General features: G+C 40.5%; 2 protein-coding genes across 2 annotated transcripts; both read left to right on the top strand.

Moving 5' to 3' along the window:
• Positions 1-681: 681 nt before the first annotated feature.
• LOC143036286 (uncharacterized) lies at positions 682-5,283 on the top strand. Its single transcript, XM_076203534.1, has 2 exons — positions 682-2,925; positions 5,200-5,283. Exons 1-2 carry the CDS (start codon positions 682-684, stop codon positions 5,281-5,283), a joined length of 2,328 nt encoding a protein of 775 aa, XP_076059649.1.
• Positions 5,284-6,327: 1,044 nt separating this feature from the next.
• Positions 6,328-19,120, top strand: LOC143040094 (uncharacterized). The gene is made up of 5 exons (XM_076210780.1): positions 6,328-6,539; positions 14,961-15,080; positions 15,188-15,349; positions 16,033-16,148; positions 16,531-19,120. Exons 1-5 carry the CDS (start codon positions 6,456-6,458, stop codon positions 17,012-17,014), a joined length of 966 nt encoding a protein of 321 aa, XP_076066895.1. The 5' UTR covers positions 6,328-6,455; the 3' UTR covers positions 17,015-19,120.

The following is a 19,120-nucleotide window of genomic DNA, read 5'->3' as shown; positions in this document are numbered from 1 at the left end:
CGGCCCATCAGAGATGGATGGGGGTAAAGTAGATGAATTGGAGGGTAAACTTAAACCTCACTTAAAGGGATATCAGCCATTTTTATTCCAAGGCTGGATATCCATAGGAGACCGGAAACGAGTCACCATCCTACGGGACTCGGGAGCCCTCCAGTCCCTAATACTGAGTAGTCTGGTGAGAAGTCCAGTGGTTGGAGGGAGTGTAACGGTAAGTTCCCTAGGGGGCCTAGCCAAGGTACCTCTAGTATCCATAGACCTACAGTCGCCTCTCTACGAGGGACAGGCTATGGTAGGGATGGTAGTTGAGTTACCAGTTGTAGGTGTGGATGTTGTATTAGGAAATGATTTGGTTGGTGGGAAGATGTGTCCCACACCCATAGTTTCGGAGGTGCCGGTTGTTTCGGAAGAGACCGAGCAACTTGAGAGACAGCACCCGGGGTTATTTCCGGTTTGCGCTGTTACGAGGGCGATGGCAGCACAAAGGGAGTGGTCTAAGGACCAGGTGAGACCAGTAAGGGTCTCGAGTGGGGAAAACTGTGGAAAACCTGAATGTGAGGACAGTATGAACCCCGAGGAAGAACTCCCAAGTGAGGAAGCCCAGGTCGAAGCAGAGTTTGACCTGAAGCCTCTGTTCCAGGAGGAACAAGTGAAACCGATGTGTATGACTTGAGTCGCTTGTTTATGGAAAAGAAACAGGTGGACACAAGGTGTCTCAGTGACTTGCAGAGTGTCGATCCCGACTTACGGGAACTATATGAAAGGGTAGAGAGTGGCAGTGAACTATCAGAGGAGTATTACTTGGACAAGGGAGTACTATTCCGCCGATGGGTGGAAAGTACTTGCCCCACTGATGATGCAGTGTGGTCCGAGAGACGGCAAGTTATGTTGCCGAGGGTCTACCGGAAAGAAGTTCTACGGCTAGGGCATGATAGTCCCCTTTCTGGACATTTGGGTGTACGCAAAACTTTAGACCGTATCTGGCAACATTTCTATTGGCCAGGAATTAGAAGGGATGTGGCACAGCACTGCCGTACTTGCCACACTTGTCAGTTGGTAGGAAAACCAAACCAACCTGTACCTGTAGCCCCTTTGAAACCAATCCCTGTAGGAGAGGAACCCTTTGCTAAGGTTATCGTGGATATAGTGGGACCGTTGCCTAAGACTGCTAGGGGACATGAGTATATTCTCACTTTGATGGATACATTTTCTAGGTACCCCGAGGCGATACCACTACGTAAAGTGCGCGCCAAAGTGGTGTTGCATGAGCTGATTAGCTTCTTTACGAAGTGGGGACTACCTCGCGAGTTACAGACAGACCAGGGTTCTGTGTTTTTATCTAGAGAGGTTATGCAGAGTTTGGGAGCACTGGGGATAACGAAAGTGACGTCAAGTGCTTACCATCCTCAGAGTCAAGGTGCCCTTGAACGGTACCATCAAACGTTGAAAACAATGTTGAGGAAATGGTGCTTAGAAAATGATACGGGGTGGGACCAAGCCTTACCATACCTGTTGTTTGCAGTGCGTGAAGTACCCAACGAATCGTTGGGCCTCTCACCTTTTGCATTAGTTTTCGGGCACGAGGTTCGAGGACCTCTTAAAGTCCTGAAAGAATGTTTATTGAAAGGACATAGTTCTGCCTCTAAGGACATGTCGAAGTCGGTGACTGACATGAAAGGTAAGTTGGCCGCGTGTTGGAAAATGGCCAGAGAAAATTTAATGAGTGCTCAGGAAAGAATGAAACTACATTACGACAGAAAGGCCAAAGTACGGGAATTTAATCCCGGTGATAGTGTGTTGGCCCTGCTGCCTTTTCAAGGTAACCCCTTAAGGGCAAAGTTCAGTGGACCCTACGAGGTAGTGAAGCGAGTAGGGGAACTAAACTATATTGTTGCCACTCCAGATCGGAGACGGAGTCAACAATTATGCCATATAAATATGTTAAAGTTGTATCGAGAAAGGGAGCAGAACCCGGTGGGTGAAACTGTCGCGAGTGTTTGTACGGTTTCTCTCATGCATGAAGTAGACGAGGACACTATTTCCCCCACCTTAGAGATGCCGTGGAAGGAGAATGCAGGAGGATGGCCCCAGGTAGTGGATAAGCTGGACCACCTCACGGCTACACAACGGGAGGACTTAACTGCCTTATTAAGTAAGTATCAGGAGGTCTTTCGAGATACTCCTGGAAAGACTGACCTAATTCTGCATGATGTTGATGTAGGAGACGCGAAGCCTATTAAGCAGGCACAGTATCGTGTCAACCCGCAACGAGCAGCCATAATCAGAAAGGAAATAGACTATATGCTGGCCCACGGTTTAATTACGCCAGCACAAAGTGAGTGGAGCTCGCCAGTGATCTTAGTTCCGAAAGCAGATGGTACTCAGCGGTTTTGTGTCGATTTCCGACGCGTGAATGCAGTGACTAAAAGGGACTCGTACCCCTTACCTAGGTTAGAAGAGTGTATAGATAGAGTAGGAGGGGCACATTTCATAACTAAATTAGATCTGCTCCGAGGATATTGGCAAGTGCCCATGACACCCCGTGCCCAGTCTATCTCCTGTTTCGCCGCATTGGGAAAGACTTACCAATGTAAGGTTATGCCCTTTGGTATGACCAACGCCCCTGCCACGTTCCAACGGTTAATGAATAGAATCACCGAGGACATACCTAGTTGTGTCACCTACCTCGACGATGTCGTAGTGTATAGTGACACTTGGCAGGATCATTTGGATCGTCTAAGCTTACTCTTTGACAAGTTAGTGTCTGCCAATTTGGTGCTCAATCTAACAAAGTGTGAATTTGTTCAGGCCAAGGTGCATTATCTTGGTTATGTGATCGGACAAGGAGAATTGGCTCCTCCCCAGGCCAAAGTGGAAGCCATTCTCAGAATTCCAGTACCTCAGACCAAGAAGGAGATTCGTAGTTTTGTAGGAACCATTGCCTTTTATAGAATGTTCATTTATAATTTCTCTTCCTTAATAGCTCCTTTAACCGACCTGCTAAAGAAAGGAGCCAAGTTCCAGTGGACTGAGTCTTGCAACACCGCTTTTGTTCAAGCGAAGAGCCTTTTGTGTACAGCTCCAGTGTTGCAGGCCCCAGACTTCTCGAAACCATTTTCTCTGTATTGTGACGCCAGCAACATTGGTGTTGGTGCCGTACTATTACAAGCTAAAGACCAAACTTCTGGCATTCACAAGGCCGGTGAACCTTTGGTACTTTAGAGAGGTTTGTAACATATATATATATATATATATATATATATATATATATATATATATATAATATATATATATTTTTTATATATATATATATATAATAAATTATAATCATTACAGCATCTTGCTTAGGTGTTTATCTAAATGATTCTTAAATTGAACTGCATTGCATTGCCTCTGTAGGAAGTTCATTCCATTCATTGACTACACGGTTGACGTAGTTGTTTCTACCCACTTCCAAATTGAATCTATTTCCGGACAGTTTGAGACCATTGTTTCTTGTCTTATTCTCATTCAGTGTGAAAATTGTCACTTTTAATGTTGTCAATTCCCTATAGAATTTTAAAGATCTGTATCAAGTCACCTTCGAGTCAACGCTTTTTTAGGGAAAAGAGATTCAAGTGTATTAGTCGATTTTCGTATGATTTATTTTTGAGATTTGGAATCAGTTTTGTGGCTCGCCGTTGTACTTTTTCCAGTCTGTCAATGTCTTTAATGAGATTCGGTGACCATACGGAAACAGCATATTCCAAATGTGGACGAACTAACGATTTATATAGCTTGTTAATGAGAGATAGACTTTTGAAGTCAAAAGATCGCGCAATCAGTCCTAGAATCTTATTTGCTTTCTCAGAGGCTGAAATATACTACTTGGATGATTTGAGATCGTTACTGATAATTACGCAGAGATCTTTTTTACTATTCACTTTTGTTAACGAATTTCCAAAACTTTTAATCGTACTCAGTGTTATTTTTACCTGTGTGCATAACCTTGCATTTACTTGTGTTAAACTTCATTAGTCACTTTTGAGACCATTGCTGTAGTTTATCTAAATCTTCTTGAATACCTAATTGGTTTAAGTGATCATTTACCATTCCGCACAGTTTTGTATCATCAGCAAATTTGGAAACAAGATATTTTAGTCTATGATCTATATAATTTATATCTATTCGTACTATGAATAGAAGTGGCCCAAGAACGGAACCCTGAGGAACTCCACTCGTAACATTTTTCCATCTAGACGTTTTGCCATTTAAAAACAACTGTTTTCGATCATTCAACCAATTACTAGTCCAACTTAATAGGCTACCACTTATTCCGTGTGAAGCTAATTTAGTAAGTAGTCTTTCGTGGGGGACGGTATCAAAAGCTATATATTTCTTTTGTCATAATTTGAGATGACTGTGTTGTAGAATTCGAATTAGTCAGTCACGCAAGAAAGTTTCCGTCTGAATCCATGCTGGCTATAATTTATCAAACGGTTGCTTTCTAAATGGTGTACGATAGTATCTCTGACGATAGTTTACATTACTTTTCCGACAATTGAAATCAAGCTTATAGGCCTGTGGTTATTTGGTTTCTTTTTGTCACCATTTTTGAGTATGGCAGTAACAATAGCTAACTTCCATTCTCTTGGGACATCTCCGGATATGATGGATTTCTTGAAAATAATTTCTAATGAAACAACAATTTCATTTTTCATTTGCTTTAAGATTCCTGGATGCCAACCGCTAGGCCCTGGTGTTTTATTAACTTTGATTTTTACTATACACCTTTTAATTTTTTCTTTTGTTATATTTACCGTAGTAAGTTCACCCTAGACTTTTCACAGGTTTCAGTTTGGAGTTCACTTTGAGGTGTTTCGTTTACGAATACTGAACTAAAATAGTTGTTTAAAATATCACACATTCCTTCATTTGAATATTGAAGTTGACCGTCAGCAGATAATAGTGGGCTAATGTGATTCTTAATACGGTAACCTTTTTACCTCTAATATAACTATAGAATTCTTTGTGATTCTCTTTAGATATATCAGCGATATTCATTTTGTTTTCGTTTTCTTATTGTACAATCACGATACCCCGCGATAACCACATAGTGTCACTAACCTCCATCACATATGTATGAAATACTCGTAGGCAGTTTCAGACAAGACTACCAAAATAAACACCAGGTGAGGACGGACCCTTTATGCACTAACACAGGGTCCTTCCTTACATGATGTTCACTTCCATCACATATCATTGACTCTGCACCAAATCCTCAGTCTGCTTCGTGACCTCAGCTAGAGAGCTCGTTTTTCTGCACAAACACCAGGTAGCGAATACCTGTGAAATTCATATTTCCGAAAATGTGTTAAGTGATTGTGTTGTGTTTTTGTAATTGTATACGTATATCGCTATACAGTTACAGATATAAAATAAAGTGTAGTGTTCTACATTCAAAACAGTATTCTGTTACTGTACTCCAAAGGTAGGAGAAATAGTATAAAGTAAGCAGAGTAAGCTTCGTGTATTTAGTTTATTAGAGACCGCTTTGGTTTCTTTTGTTGATTTGTATTTTCTCTTTGCCGTTTGTATTGCTAAAGGGGGAGCGAAATGGCTTGTGAAGGTTGTGTGAACCTGGAGGACCGTCTCAGGATGTGTGAGGAGGAAATTCGTCTTCTCAGGAGTGCGCTCTGTGAGAAGAGTGAACCCTCCCCACCACCCAAAGAGCGTTCCACTTCTTCCCCTTCTGTCACTGCCGTGAGTGAGTGGCGCTCCGCCGGGTCCCGTTTGTCGAGCCCGCGTTCGGTAAGCGTGTGCCCTGTGGATCAACCGCTGGCTCTAGCCAATCGTTTTGCTCTTCTGGAGGATGAAGTGGCTGAAAATCAGGAGTTCTTGGTGGTGGGGGACTCCATGGTGCGAGGCTATAACGGCATCCTGCAGCGGAAGACTAAACGACGTTGCAAGCTTGTATGCCAACCGGGCCGTGGGGTCGCCGAATGTACCCAGTCCATCAGGGAGCAAGGACGGACGAACACGGTTACGATTGTTCATACGGGTAGTAACGATGTAGGTAGGGTGAGGTCAGAGGAACTTGTTCGGAATTACAGGATCCTCCTTCAGGAGATGAAGGAACGTGGGAGCCGCCACGTAGTCTGTGGGATCCTCCCGAGGATCTGCGCAGGCTCGTGTTGGAACAGTAGAGCCATAGGGATCAATGATAGGATATCGCAATTGTGCACACAATTGGGATACCACTTTCTTGATCCTTGGTATCTCTTTTCCAGGCGTCATAACCTTTACGCTTCTGATGGGATCCACCTTACCCGCAGAGGCAAAGATGTTCTTACAAACCTCATTGTGGGAGTTTGTAATGAACTAATTCCTTTTTTGGGGTAGAAGCCCAAAGGGAAGGGGAAATTGCAACAAATTAGATTAGCTCTTGATGCCTTGTGCTCCTCTCTCCAACAGAAACCATGGTCGTCGTCAGGGAGCTTGGCCAGGAGTCTCTGCCTAAGCTTAGGGACATTCTGGAATCGCAGATGCCCAATTCCTTAAATGTGAGTATTGATGACGGTATACATTGGGCAAAGGCGGCGGTTTGATTAATTAACACACACACACACACACACACACACACACACACACACACACACACACACACACTTTCAACGAACGGACGGCTTGAAGAACGCTCTGAAGAAAAGTGCAGATTGTGGATACCAACGCAAAGAGAAGTGCCTTTTTGTGTTTGCAGGGGGGGGGGGGAAATTGCTCGTGGGGTAGTGGGAAAGTAAGGAAAGAGGAGAGGGGGAGGGATTGCTGGGGAAATGGAAGGTAATGAGGAGGTGGAGGAAATGGCCCTGACGGGCCGCCGTAAGGTAGACAAACGACCCCAAGACGAGTTGGATGATAACATGTCTAATAGGAATGTGAAGATTAGAGGTATAGATAGGAGCAATATAACAGAAAGTGATGAGAATATTTTCAAGGGATTTAAAGAGAGTGGGGGGGACACAAACCCCCCCCGACTGACAAGACTAGAGAAGAAGGTTGATAAGGTGATCGAGGACTTGGAGAGTAGGTTAGGTCATATGAACACCATTTTAAAAAGGGTTGAAAGATTGGAAGAACTGGAAAAGGCGAATAAAAACTTAACTGATGAAATAGAAGAACTAAAAAGACAGTTAAGAGAGGTAAAGGGGGAGAATGAGGTATTGAAGAAGAATAGTAAAGAAAACAGAGAAACAATAGCTAAAGAAAGTAAAAATTGGAAGCAAACCCAAGAAGGAAATAAGATTTCATTCACTGACATAGTCAAACAGCAATTGAAAGAACATACTGAAGACTCAGTTATTAAAGTGATGAGACAAAAGGAGAATATAGTAAGGGACTTAGCAGACAAGAAGAAATGTATAATTATATTAGGAATGGAAGAGAAACACAACACAGATAGAACCACAAGAATCAAAGAGGAAAATGAAAAAGTAAGCCAATTACTAGAATCAGTTCAGGAAGATGAACCAGGAATTATGAAACAAATCGAAGAGAAATTTAGACTCGGAAAGTATAGCACAGACAAGACCAGACCAATTAAGATTAAATTCAAGTCACAAACAACGGCAGAGAATATCTTATCCAAAACAGGGAAACTAGCAACAAGTGAACAACACAAAAAGATATGGATAAAAAGAGAAATGAATAAAGAGGAAAGAGAGGAAGAAAAGCAGAAAAGACTGGAAGCTAAGACAAAAAACGAGAACAGAACGGAGTCGGAGAAAGAGAGATTCTATTGGAGAGTAGTGAACATGAAACTAAGGAAGTTCGACATACAAAAGAAAAACATAAGGGAAACAGAGAACACAATGGAAGTGGCAGAAAACTAAGAGTGTCTTACACAAATATAGATGGATTAATAACAGGATTGAATGAGCTGAATGATTATTTGAAAGAAAAAGAACCGGACATAATGGGAATTGTAGAAACAAAATTAAAAGGCCCACTACCACCCAACAGTGTAGGACATGATGCATACAATTATTGGATTAGAAACAGAGAGAAAAAGCAAGGGGGTGGAGTTATGTTCCTGACTAAGAAGGATATAAACGTGAAAGGTGTCATATATGGAAAGAATACAGAGATGATTATGATAGAAGTGGAAGACAGAGATAAGAAGAGCAGAAAATTTGTGATAAATTATGTGCCTCCAAAAACAGCCTCATGGGAGGAGTGAATATAAAAGTATGCTAGAGGACACAAAGATAGCATTAACTAAAATAATGGAAGACGGAGGAAGAATAGTTATGATGGGCGACTTTAATTGCAAAGAAATCTGCTGGGAAGAAATGACAGTAAAGAGTGGTGATGACTCATGGGGAAATGCTCTACTTGAGATGATTACTGACCATTCAATGACACAATGGATACAAGAGAACACTAGGTATAGAAATGAAGAAGAACCATCGAGGCTAGACTTAATAATTACATCTGAACCTAGAATAGTGGACAAGATTGAATATAAAACACCAATAGGTAAAAGTGACCACATATTGATTGAACTGGAACTTAATGAAGAAAAATATATGAAAAGAAATGAACAATATAGAAAAGGAAGAATGATGTATGAAAAAACAAACTTTGATAAAATAAGAGAATTCTTCCAACAAGAAAACTGGGAAGAAATATACAAAGAAGAAACATCAGTGGAAGAGAAATGGAATATTTTGACAAAAATTTACAAAAAAGGAGTGGAAAAGTATGTCCCAAGACAAAAACAAGAAAAAGAATATGTAAAATGCTGGTACAACAAAAGTTGTAGGGAGTTAAAAGACAAAAGAGACAAAGCCTGGACCAGATGGAAAAAAGACAGAAGACCTGAAAAATGGAAAATATATACTGGTTATAGAAATGAATATGTACAAAAGTGCAGGGAGAAAAAAAGAAAATATGAAAAAGATGTTATAGAAAAGTGTAAAGATCAACCAAAACTATTCTACAGATTTGTAAACAATAAACTGAAAAACAAACAAGACTTAGAGAAATTAAGACAAGGAGGAGTTGAATACACTGAGGAAATGGAAATGGCAGAAATTATGAACAAACATTTTAAATCAGTGTTTACAAGGGAAAATATACAACCTGAAGAGATTGAGTGGAAGGAAAAAGTCCCCCCTATGGAAGAAATAGAAGTAACAAAGAATGAAATATTGACACACTTGGGTAATTTTGATGTCAGAAAATCGCATGGGCCAGATGAAATAGCAAACTGGATTCTGAAAGAATGCAGGAATGAACTGGCAGACAAAATACATAGCATAATAAGCAGTTCCTTAAAAGAAGGAAAAGTTCCAGAAGATTGGAAAAAAGCAAATATAGTACCTATATATAAAGGAGGAAATAAAGAAGAACCTACCAACTATAGACCAGTCTCTCTAACAAGTACAATAGCAAAAATATGTGAGAATTATCAAAAGTAGATGGGTAAAATACTTGGAAAAAAACAACGTACTAAATCCAAGACAATTTGGATTCAGACAAGGACGATCATGCATCACCAATTTAATATGTTTCTATTCAAGGCTAATAGATATAATACAAGAAAGAGATGGATGGGCTGATTGTGCATTTCTAGACCTAAAAAAAGCTTTTGACAAAGTACCACATAAGAAGTTGCTTAAGAAATTAGAATATGAAGGAGGAATACAAGGTAAATTGCTAAATTGGATGGAAGACTTTTTGCAAGAAAGAAAAATGAGAGTAGTGATAAGAGATCAGCACTCAAAATGGAATGAAGTAATAAGCGGTGTCCCGCAGGGAACAGTTCTGGCCCCAATAATGTTTGCTATATATATTAATGATATGGATGAAGGAATTGAAAGCTATATGAGCTTCTTTGCAGATGATGCAAAACTACTGAAAAGAGTGAAAACTGAAGAAGATTGTGAATCACTACAGAGAGATCTAAATAAAGTACAAGAATGGAGTAGGAAGTGGGAGATGGAGTTCAATACAAAAAAGTGTAGTATAATGGAATTTGGAAAAAGCAAAAACAGAATAACAGGATCATATAATTTGGGAGAAGAAGGAATAAAAAAAGTAGAAAATGAGAAGGACCTGGGAGTCATTGTTATGAATAATGTCACCTGAGAAACATATAAATAAGATTTTTGGAGAAACTTATAATTTAATAAGAACAATCAAAGTGGCATTTACATACCTGGATGAAGAAATGGTGAGGAAAATCCTAATCACCCTGATAAGACCAAGATTGGAATATGCAGCAACGATATGGTCACCAAGTACAAAAAAATGTATAAAAAAACTTGAAAGAATACAAAGAGCAATTACAAAACTGGCACCAACACTCTCAAAACTATCATATGAAGAGAGACTACAAAAACTTAAACTACAGACACTAGAGCAAAGAAGAGGGAGAGGAGATTTGATAGCTATTTACAGAATCATGAAAGGCATAGAAATTACTGATAGAGAGAATCTGATAAAATGGGATGACAGAAATACAAGAGGACACGGAAAGAAAATAAAAAAAGACAGCTATAGAAGAGATTTTAAAAAGAACAGCTTTCCTCAGAGCAATAGACAGTTGGAACAAGTTAGATGAGAAAGTGGTGTGTGCAAAAACAATACATGAATTTAAAAATAGTTTAGATAAAATGAGATATGAAGACGGGACCCCACGAGCATAGCTCCCCTTCCCGTAAAATACAACTAGGTAAATACAACTAGGTAAATACACACACACACACATTTATATATATATATATATATATATATATATATATATATATATATATACATATATATATGCAAAACAAATCACTAAGCACACGTGACAACAATACTTGCAGAAACCACTTGGAAAATAAAAGAAATGAATACCAAACGTTTTCGTCTATTCAAGACATCATCAGGGTACAAAGAATACAGAAAATGACCAAAGGTCGTAATATGTACATAGTGGTGGAGGAACTGGGAAAGGTCCAATGTTACCCGATTCCAGAAGAATCATTTACAATATTTTTAATAATAAAGTTATCTAACTTATACAAACCTAAACTTACATACATACATATACCAAGGCTTTTTCCCCCTTCCAAGGGAGGTAGCCAAAAAGGGAAAGGCATAAAAACACTCCCACCCATTTCATCCCTAGATACACTCCACACCCCTCCCACCCTCCCTCTCATCTGAGCACCTCCTGGATGACGGGTCATCCCTGCACCCTGCCCACCGCCCTGGGTCAGAAGCAGTGTCGCAAGACACAGTACATCCACAGCAAGGCCGCTTCATTTAATCGGCGACCCCCCCTCTCCGTCCCCCTCTGCATATAAGGCGAGGACGGGGAGAAATCCCTTCGGGCTGCGTCAAAATTTACTCACACATACTACCCCGGCCCCCCCCCCCGCCTATTCCTCCTCATGCAGTCACAACATCATCCATATACAACCATTCTCCACTCACCTCTGTCTTCCGTCCTCTCCCTTCCTTCCTCAACAGACATTCCCCTCTTCCCCAAAGCCCCCTTCACCCCATCCATCCACCTCATCCTAGGACGTCCCCTCATGTTCACTCCCTCCACATCTGCCTTCCATAGCTCTTTTACTAGTCTTTCTTCACTCATTCTTTCCATGTGTCCAAACCATCCTAATATTCTTTCATCAACCCTATCTCCCAAATCCTTTTTCACCCCTGTTCCTTTCTACAATGTTATGACATGACGTAATAACTTTTGTGTTTTGCCAATCAATAATAATGGAGAGCTCTTTTTGGTGGACGAAAAGTCCACTTGACATTTGACCCGTTCTTATATTGTATTTATGTTGACTAATCCTTTTGTTTAAATCTTTCCTGTTTGGCCTATATACTTGAAATCAAACATTTTACAAGGTATGCTGTAGACACATCCTTCTTTTTCTTTTGGAGAATTTCTAATGAGTTCTTAACAATATTGTTGTTATTAAATATCACTTGAATACCAAAGCTTTTAAACATTTGAGGAAGGGTGATAAAATTTTCATGATATGGAATTGCTAAAATGTTCTTCAATCTAAATTCGTTTACTTAAGACGTGTTAAAATATGTTCTTCTAGCTTTTTCTTGTGGTCTATCCATCAAATGTTTTGGATATTTTAGACTCTGACCAATCTCATAAATAAATTTTATTTCATCTTCAAGATACTCAAGAGAACATACTCTAAACGCTCTCAAGAACATAGATGAAAAAAACAGATAACCTCGTATTTTGGTGCTGGTATGAATAGAAATGAATATATGAAAGAATATTGGTTGGTTTTCTGTAGACATTAAATTTAAAATATCTACCACATCGATGAATACTTACATCTAAGAAAGGCAATGTGTTGTTCTCTTCTGTCTCAAATGTGAATTTTATAGAAGGAACCAAACTATTTAACTTTAACACAAACTCATCCACAGTGTGTGATTTTAAGTACATAGGCCAAACAGGAAAAGATTTAAACAAAAGGATTAGTCAACATAAATACAATATAAGAACGGGTCAAATGTCAAGTGGACTTTTCGTCCACCAAAAAGAGCTCTCCCATATTACTGATTGGCAAGACACAAAAGTTATTATGTCATGTCATAACATTGTAGAAAGGAACATAATCAAATCATGTTACATTAAAAATAGTTTTGAAAATAATATGAATTTAAGCTTAGGTTTGTATAAGTTAGATAACTTTATTATTAAAAATATTGTAAATAATTCTTCTGGAATCGGGTAACATTGGACCTTTCCCAGTTCCTCCACCACTATGTACATATTACGACCTTTGGTCATTTTCTGTATTCTTTGTACCCTGATGATGTCTTGAATAGACGAAAATGTTCGGTATTCATTTCTTTTATTTTCCAAGTGGTTTCTGCATATATATATATATATATATATATATATATATATATATATATATATATATATATATATATATATATATATATATATATATATATATCACTTAGACAAAATGTTGTTGCATTGAAGAAGAGGTATTCGATGAGGTACAGAGACCACGAATATACTGCCGATACATCGATGATATTTTTGTTATGACCGAGAACATCCAACAGATTGAAGCCTTGCAACAACGATTGAAAGAAGCCTCTGGCCTCAACTTCACCATCGAACATAGTGATGAAGGTTCCCTCCCATTTCTTGATGTTCTGGTGAAACAGGGAGAAGAATTTTCAACACCTCTGTTTAAGTTAAATCCACCAATCAAGGACATTGCCTAAATGGATCAAGTGAGTACCCTCAGAGGTACAAGGATTCTACAATAGGTGCCTTTATTAGAAGAGCCCTCACGCACTACAACAACTGGAGGGCCGTGCACTCAGAGTTGGAAAGGGCCACGCAAGTCCTCATCAACAACGGATGTGGGTGTGGGTGTGTGTGTGGGTGTGGGTGTGGGTGGATGGGTGGGTGTGAGTACATACATAAGCATACATGTACATGAAAGGGTTCTTCCTCCTTATAAGGGAGGTATCCAGCCAAGTCATACATCTACCCCCACCCTTCCCACTCCCAACCTTGACCCATATGTTTCCCTTTCATCTTAGCTCCTCGCGGATGAAAGGTCATCCCTGTCTACCGCCCACTGCCTGGGTCAAAGCAATGCAGCAATACACAGAACCTCCACAGCAGGGCCCCAAAGGCATCGTTTACATGGCTATCCTCCCTCCCTGTCCCATATTGCGAAAATAGAGACGACGAGGAGAAAGATCTTCAGGCCTCATCATTTTATCATCTATTTACAATCATTCAACACTCACACTTTTCCTTTGCCTTACCCCTTCCCTGCTCAAAAACTATTCCCTTTCTACCTCCCTTAAATTACAAGTCTCTGTCCCATACAGTGTTGTAAGCACAATAGGTCATTCGTATAATTCCTTTGTGTCCATCCCCACATACCTATTATTCACCACACTTTTCATTCCCCAAAAACATTTTACTTGCTTCCGTCACTCTACAGTTGACCTCCAAGCACACTCCTCTATTCTCTGCAACATGTGATCCTAATACTTAAAGCTATCTACTTCTTCTAACCTCTCTCTTTGAACACTTACTTCCAACTTACTGCTGCCCTTACCCTTTGTACATAAGGATATAAGAATGGAAGAAATTACAAGAGACCATAAGGCTTACACAAGGTAGTTCCGTGTCACTTATCACAGGTCATCCCTATCCAAAAAGTTATCTAATTTTCTCTTAAAACAACCAATTGTTTTAGCGCTCGCTATATGTTTACTAAGTCTACATCTCATCACCTTTATTTTACCCACACTTATTTTCGACTTCCTCCTATCACATACCCTCCTAAACTTCTTCACTGCCTTAGACTTTCTTCTGACCCAACCACAAGCGCTGTCATCAACTGGCTCACCTCCCACTTCTCTCCGCTGTCTTCAATAATTTCCAATTCCCTATCCATCACCTTTGCATTTATCTCCCTTACCACCCATCCATGTACATACTGAACAGCTGTGGTGACAAAACACAACCTTGGCGCAGCCCTACCTTAACCTCAAACCACTCACTCACACCATTCCCAACCTTAACACGAGTTCTACTAACCATGTAGAAGATTCAGAATGCCCTTATCAGCTTACCCCTTTTTCCACATATCTAGTGACACCCACAGTGACTCCCTCTCGACCCCGTTATAAGCCTTGTCTAAACCCATAAGATACAAAAAGCATCATTACCTTTTGCCATGAACTTTTCGTATATCTGAGAAAAATATCCACGCATCTTCTACCTTTCTGAAAACCAAAATGTTTCCTGACTATTGCTCCCTTTTTACCTTTCGTAATCCTCGCAGTCAACACCCTCCTATATGCCTTTCCAGGTACGTCAAAAAAACTAATCCCTCTGAAACTACTACATTCACCTTTACATTCTTTGCATTTATTAAAAAAGGAAGAATCCATGTTCTTTTCAGGCTCATGGATTTGTTAGCAGTCTGATTGAGTACGACCTACGGAAACTGGGAATCAAAGTCTTCGCCGGTGAGGAGACCTCGTTCAGAACCTTCTTGGTCTTGACACACACGGCGTCATGGGTGAGTGCCTCCCGGGGAGCCGAACCTCTTCCTTCTTTTGGAATTTCCAAGCTCGTTGCTGTGACCATCTCCAATGTCAGTCCACTGAGTCGTGCGGGCTTTTGCAGGAAGGAATGCAGAGCACTACAGTGTACTATGAGGAACAACGTCAACCTGACGAAGAGGGTTTAGCTGACGAAGAGTTTGCGGAGCTGTTGATGTCAGTGCCCGGTTTAGACTGGACTAAACCGGTTTTCCTTTATGCCTGTAACCAGTACGTCCTTACAAGGGTGAGACGTTCTAGTGGCTTTACCATTTTAAAGTACGGCCTTACTCGAGTAGTAAAGAGGATTTAGTTTGTTGCTGTAGACTTGTAATCGATGTGATTTCCTGAGAATTGTAGGTCCAGGTTATCTATATACTATTAGATGTTTTCTACCATAATGTAAGCTGTAATACCTCCCAAGATCCTTTTTTCCCTACCATTTCCGCAGGAGTGTAGTCTTCAGGTTTTTATCTTCTCCAACATGCTAATGATTCCAGACACCAGGTAGAGCAGCGGTTCCCAAACATTTTGTCTGATTGAGTATCACTTGGGAGTCCCGTACCATCGCCGCATACTACCTGATTCCAGTAAAGTACAATATCACGTTTGAATGGTAAGGGAAAATATTAAACTCAAACCACAGAAAGAACCACAATAAATAGACAAAAAACTCAGTAAAGAAAAAAATAAACTATTACTTTTCTAAGTGATAAGGCACGCCTTCAAAATACAGAGGCAGGAGGTGAACTGGCTGTGCCAGTGGGCCGCTACGCGGTGTATGTTTAGTTGTTGGCAACCAACAACAGAAGATCGCATATCATCCCCAAAATGCTCACGTACCAACTGTAAGGCTCTTGCATACCACATTTTGGGAACCACTGAGATATAGCAATCTTGGTACACCTTGAAAAAATCTTCGCTTTGCAGATTTGGAGGTTGATGAGCTCCGGCAAGTTGATGGCTGATCCGTGGCACCAAAGCGTCTCGCAAGGCCATGCCTACATCCTCTCTAGAGATAACATCGGGGAAACATTGAAGATCAGGTGAGTCCACCTCGAGATTCTCACTTGAGATAGTGCCTCGTCAGGGTCAAACTTCCTTTTGTCTTTCTTTGAGCATAATGTGGATGGAATTTCCTGAAGTTTTGTACTCAGGAGAAAGTTGTTCATTGTGGAAGAGAGATGCGTCTGGCGTATGTATGGTCAGGTGCAGTGTAACACTATGGTAACTACAAAATGCAACTGATGCATGGCATTGTATGTGCCCGACGTATCTATTAATGCAACTGGTAACATAGATACAAAAGTCCCGTGTAATTGCGTGAGATGAGACCATGAGTTAATTCGAAATCTCTGGGAAAATGAAACCTATGGAATATCTAGATGAATGTCCAAACTTGCATCTGACTGATTTTGCTCCTTTCAGGTTGGTAGAGGGCTACACGTTAGGCAGGCTGACCCCAGCGCATGCGGAGTGGGTTTATGACCACTGGGCCTACAAACACACCGAGACCAAAGAAGTGTTCAGGGAAATGATCTCGAAGTTTCCTTCGGTCGCTGCCTTCAAAGTAAACCCAGAAGAAAGCGACCTAACGCAGCTAAAGGACGATGTCCTACAGTCACTCCCTGTTTCGTGGGTCTTGAAGTTTCCAAACGGTTCTATGGGAAGCACTTTCACCTTGCCCGAGCACCGTGGGAGAGGCCTGGCGCGGATGTTGACCCTCGTCCTGTCCAGGAGGCTGGACGACCTCTGCTCCCCAATCTTCGTCTTTGTGGACAACACCAACACGTTCTCCATTGAATTCCATACAAAAATGGGGTTCCGGAGAGCGTGTCCTTTTGGATTTGAAATTTATGTTCCTGCCGCCTTGGAGGAAGTGTTACAAGCTTCAAGAGGACGTAGGCTCTGACAACATATACTTAACATATGCATCTTGGTTGAACAAAGGATCATGGGTTCTTTGAGTCCACTCTCACTTGCTCTTGCAGAGGGGGCCTTACCTTTCGAGACCAGTTGCTTGTGCGTCGCAGAACGATAAGGATTTTCCTTTCTTTCTCTTCTTTAGTCTTGTCTCGTTAGAGTGTCTTCTCCTCTCACTCTCCGCAATTCTCTATCTCTTTTCCTTTTCCTTCATCTCCACTTTCCCTCTGATTTCCACCTCTAAAAAAATAAATATATATATATATATATAAACAATCTTTTCTTCCCTCAAAACATAAACCACCAGAACTTTTCCAATCCTCCCTTTTAATGAAAGTATATAATCTGTTGATGCTCTATCAACCACCATTCCCTCCACCACCTTTTCCTGTATATGCATATGCTGGACTCTTAAAACACTGTTTACTGTTATCAATTCCCTTTCTAATCACATCTCCAATATAATCTTTCAACTTAGACTCTTACATGGCACCCTAAACCTCTCTACTACTCCATTAAGTGGCAAATATCCTACTCTGGCATTGAAATCTCCCATCTAGATTCCTCCCAAAATTCTATACACACATTTAAATTGATCAAAAAGGCTCCCTTACTACTTCACTCTTCTCATTACTGAATAAGTAAACAAATAGATAAAGATAGATAAATAAAGTGAAGAAATGGTTAAATAAAATAGAATAAAAATTATCAAATAAATTAATCAGTTAACAATATACAATGTACAATGGCATAGAAATATGGAACAAGTAAAAACAAAACAAAATGAAATTAATATATGAAATAGATGTAAAAATATTAAATAAATATAAATTTATACATGGATGGGGTGGGGCAAGAGGTAAATGCAAGGATAGTAGGTCGGGGATTGGAGATGGTCAAAGAATGTAGAGAAAAGTGGGAGATAAGCCAGTTGTTGTTTAATGACGACACTGCGCTTGAGGCAGGATCAGAGTAGGGATTGAGGAAGTTAGTAACAGAATTTGGGAGGGTGTGCGAAAAAAGGAAGTATAAGATAAATGTGGGTAAAAGTAAAGTGATGAGATGTACAAAGGGAGAAAGTGGCAGCAGACTTGAATTGAGTATTAAGGGAGACAGACTGGAGGAAGTGGATAGTTTTAGATACTTGGGTGTGAATCTGGCGGGAAAGGGAGGAGTAGGGAGGAGGTAGAATGTAGATTGAGAGAAGCGAGTAAATGCCATAGGGGATTAAAAAGTGTAATGAGAAATAGACATTTGGGAATGGATGCTAAGAGGAGATTGTATGAAGAAGTGATTGTGCCGACAATAATGTACGGGGCAAAAACATGGAACATACTAGTAAGAGAGGAAGAGAGAAGTTTGAATGTGTTTGAGATGAGGCGCCTGAGGAGTATGGTAGGGATAACTAGGCTGGATAGAATGAGAAATGAGGGGGAGAACGGGGGTGGAAAAGGAGTTGGGAGATAGGGTTGATGAAAGAGTATTAGGATGGTTTGGACACATGGAAAGAATGAGTGAAGAAAGACTAGTAAAAGAGGTGTGGAAGGCAGAGGTGGAAATGGGTGAACATGAGGGGGCGACCAAGGATGAGATGGATGGATGGGGTGAAAGGGGCATAGGGAAAGAGGGGAATGTTTGTTGAGGAAGGACGGGAGAGGACAGAAGATAGGGGTGAGTGGAGAAGGGTCCTGTATGGATGATGCTGTGATACATGAGGGGAGGGGGAGTGTGTGGGAGATGGGGTGTGAGGGAGTATGTGGGAAAAATAAATTAATGCAGCTTGAAGGGATTTATCCCCATTTTCTCCATTTTTGCATAAGGGGACGGAGAGTTGGGGTCGCCGATTTAATGAAGCTGCCTTGATGTGGATGTGCTGTGTCTTGCGATACTGCTTCTGACCCAGGACAGTGGACAAGATGCAGTGATGACCCGTCATCCATGAGAAGCCAAGATAAGAGCGAGAGAGGGGAGTAGATAGGAGTGGAGCATGTTGGGATGGAATGGGTGGAAGTGGTTTTTAGGCCTTTATTTTTGGATAGTTTCCTTGTAAGGAGGAAATAGCATTTGGTATATATATATATATATATATATATAT

Source organism: Oratosquilla oratoria, chromosome 2 (assembly GCF_046742065.1).
Source record: "Oratosquilla oratoria isolate Oo_2021 chromosome 2, ASM4674206v1, whole genome shotgun sequence".
Taxonomy (NCBI): Eukaryota; Metazoa; Arthropoda; class Malacostraca; order Stomatopoda; family Squillidae; genus Oratosquilla; species Oratosquilla oratoria.
This window is presented reverse-complemented; position numbering and strand designations above follow the sequence as displayed.

Excerpts from the sequence above, each read along its gene's own strand:
- LOC143036286 (XM_076203534.1), top strand. The coding sequence starts at position 682 with ATGGAAAAGAAACAGGTGGACACAAGGTGTCTCAGTGACTTGCAGAGT. Across the intron at positions 2,926-5,199 it reads AGAAGGAGATTCGTAGTTTT|GGTCCTTCCTTACATGATGT; the intron begins GTAGGAACCATT and ends GCACTAACACAG.
- LOC143040094 (XM_076210780.1), top strand. The coding sequence starts at position 6,456 with ATGGTCGTCGTCAGGGAGCTTGGCCAGGAGTCTCTGCCTAAGCTTAGG. Across the intron at positions 6,540-14,960 it reads AGATGCCCAATTCCTTAAAT|GCTCATGGATTTGTTAGCAG; the intron begins GTGAGTATTGAT and ends TGTTCTTTTCAG. Across the intron at positions 16,149-16,530 it reads GGGGAAACATTGAAGATCAG|GTTGGTAGAGGGCTACACGT; the intron begins GTGAGTCCACCT and ends TGCTCCTTTCAG.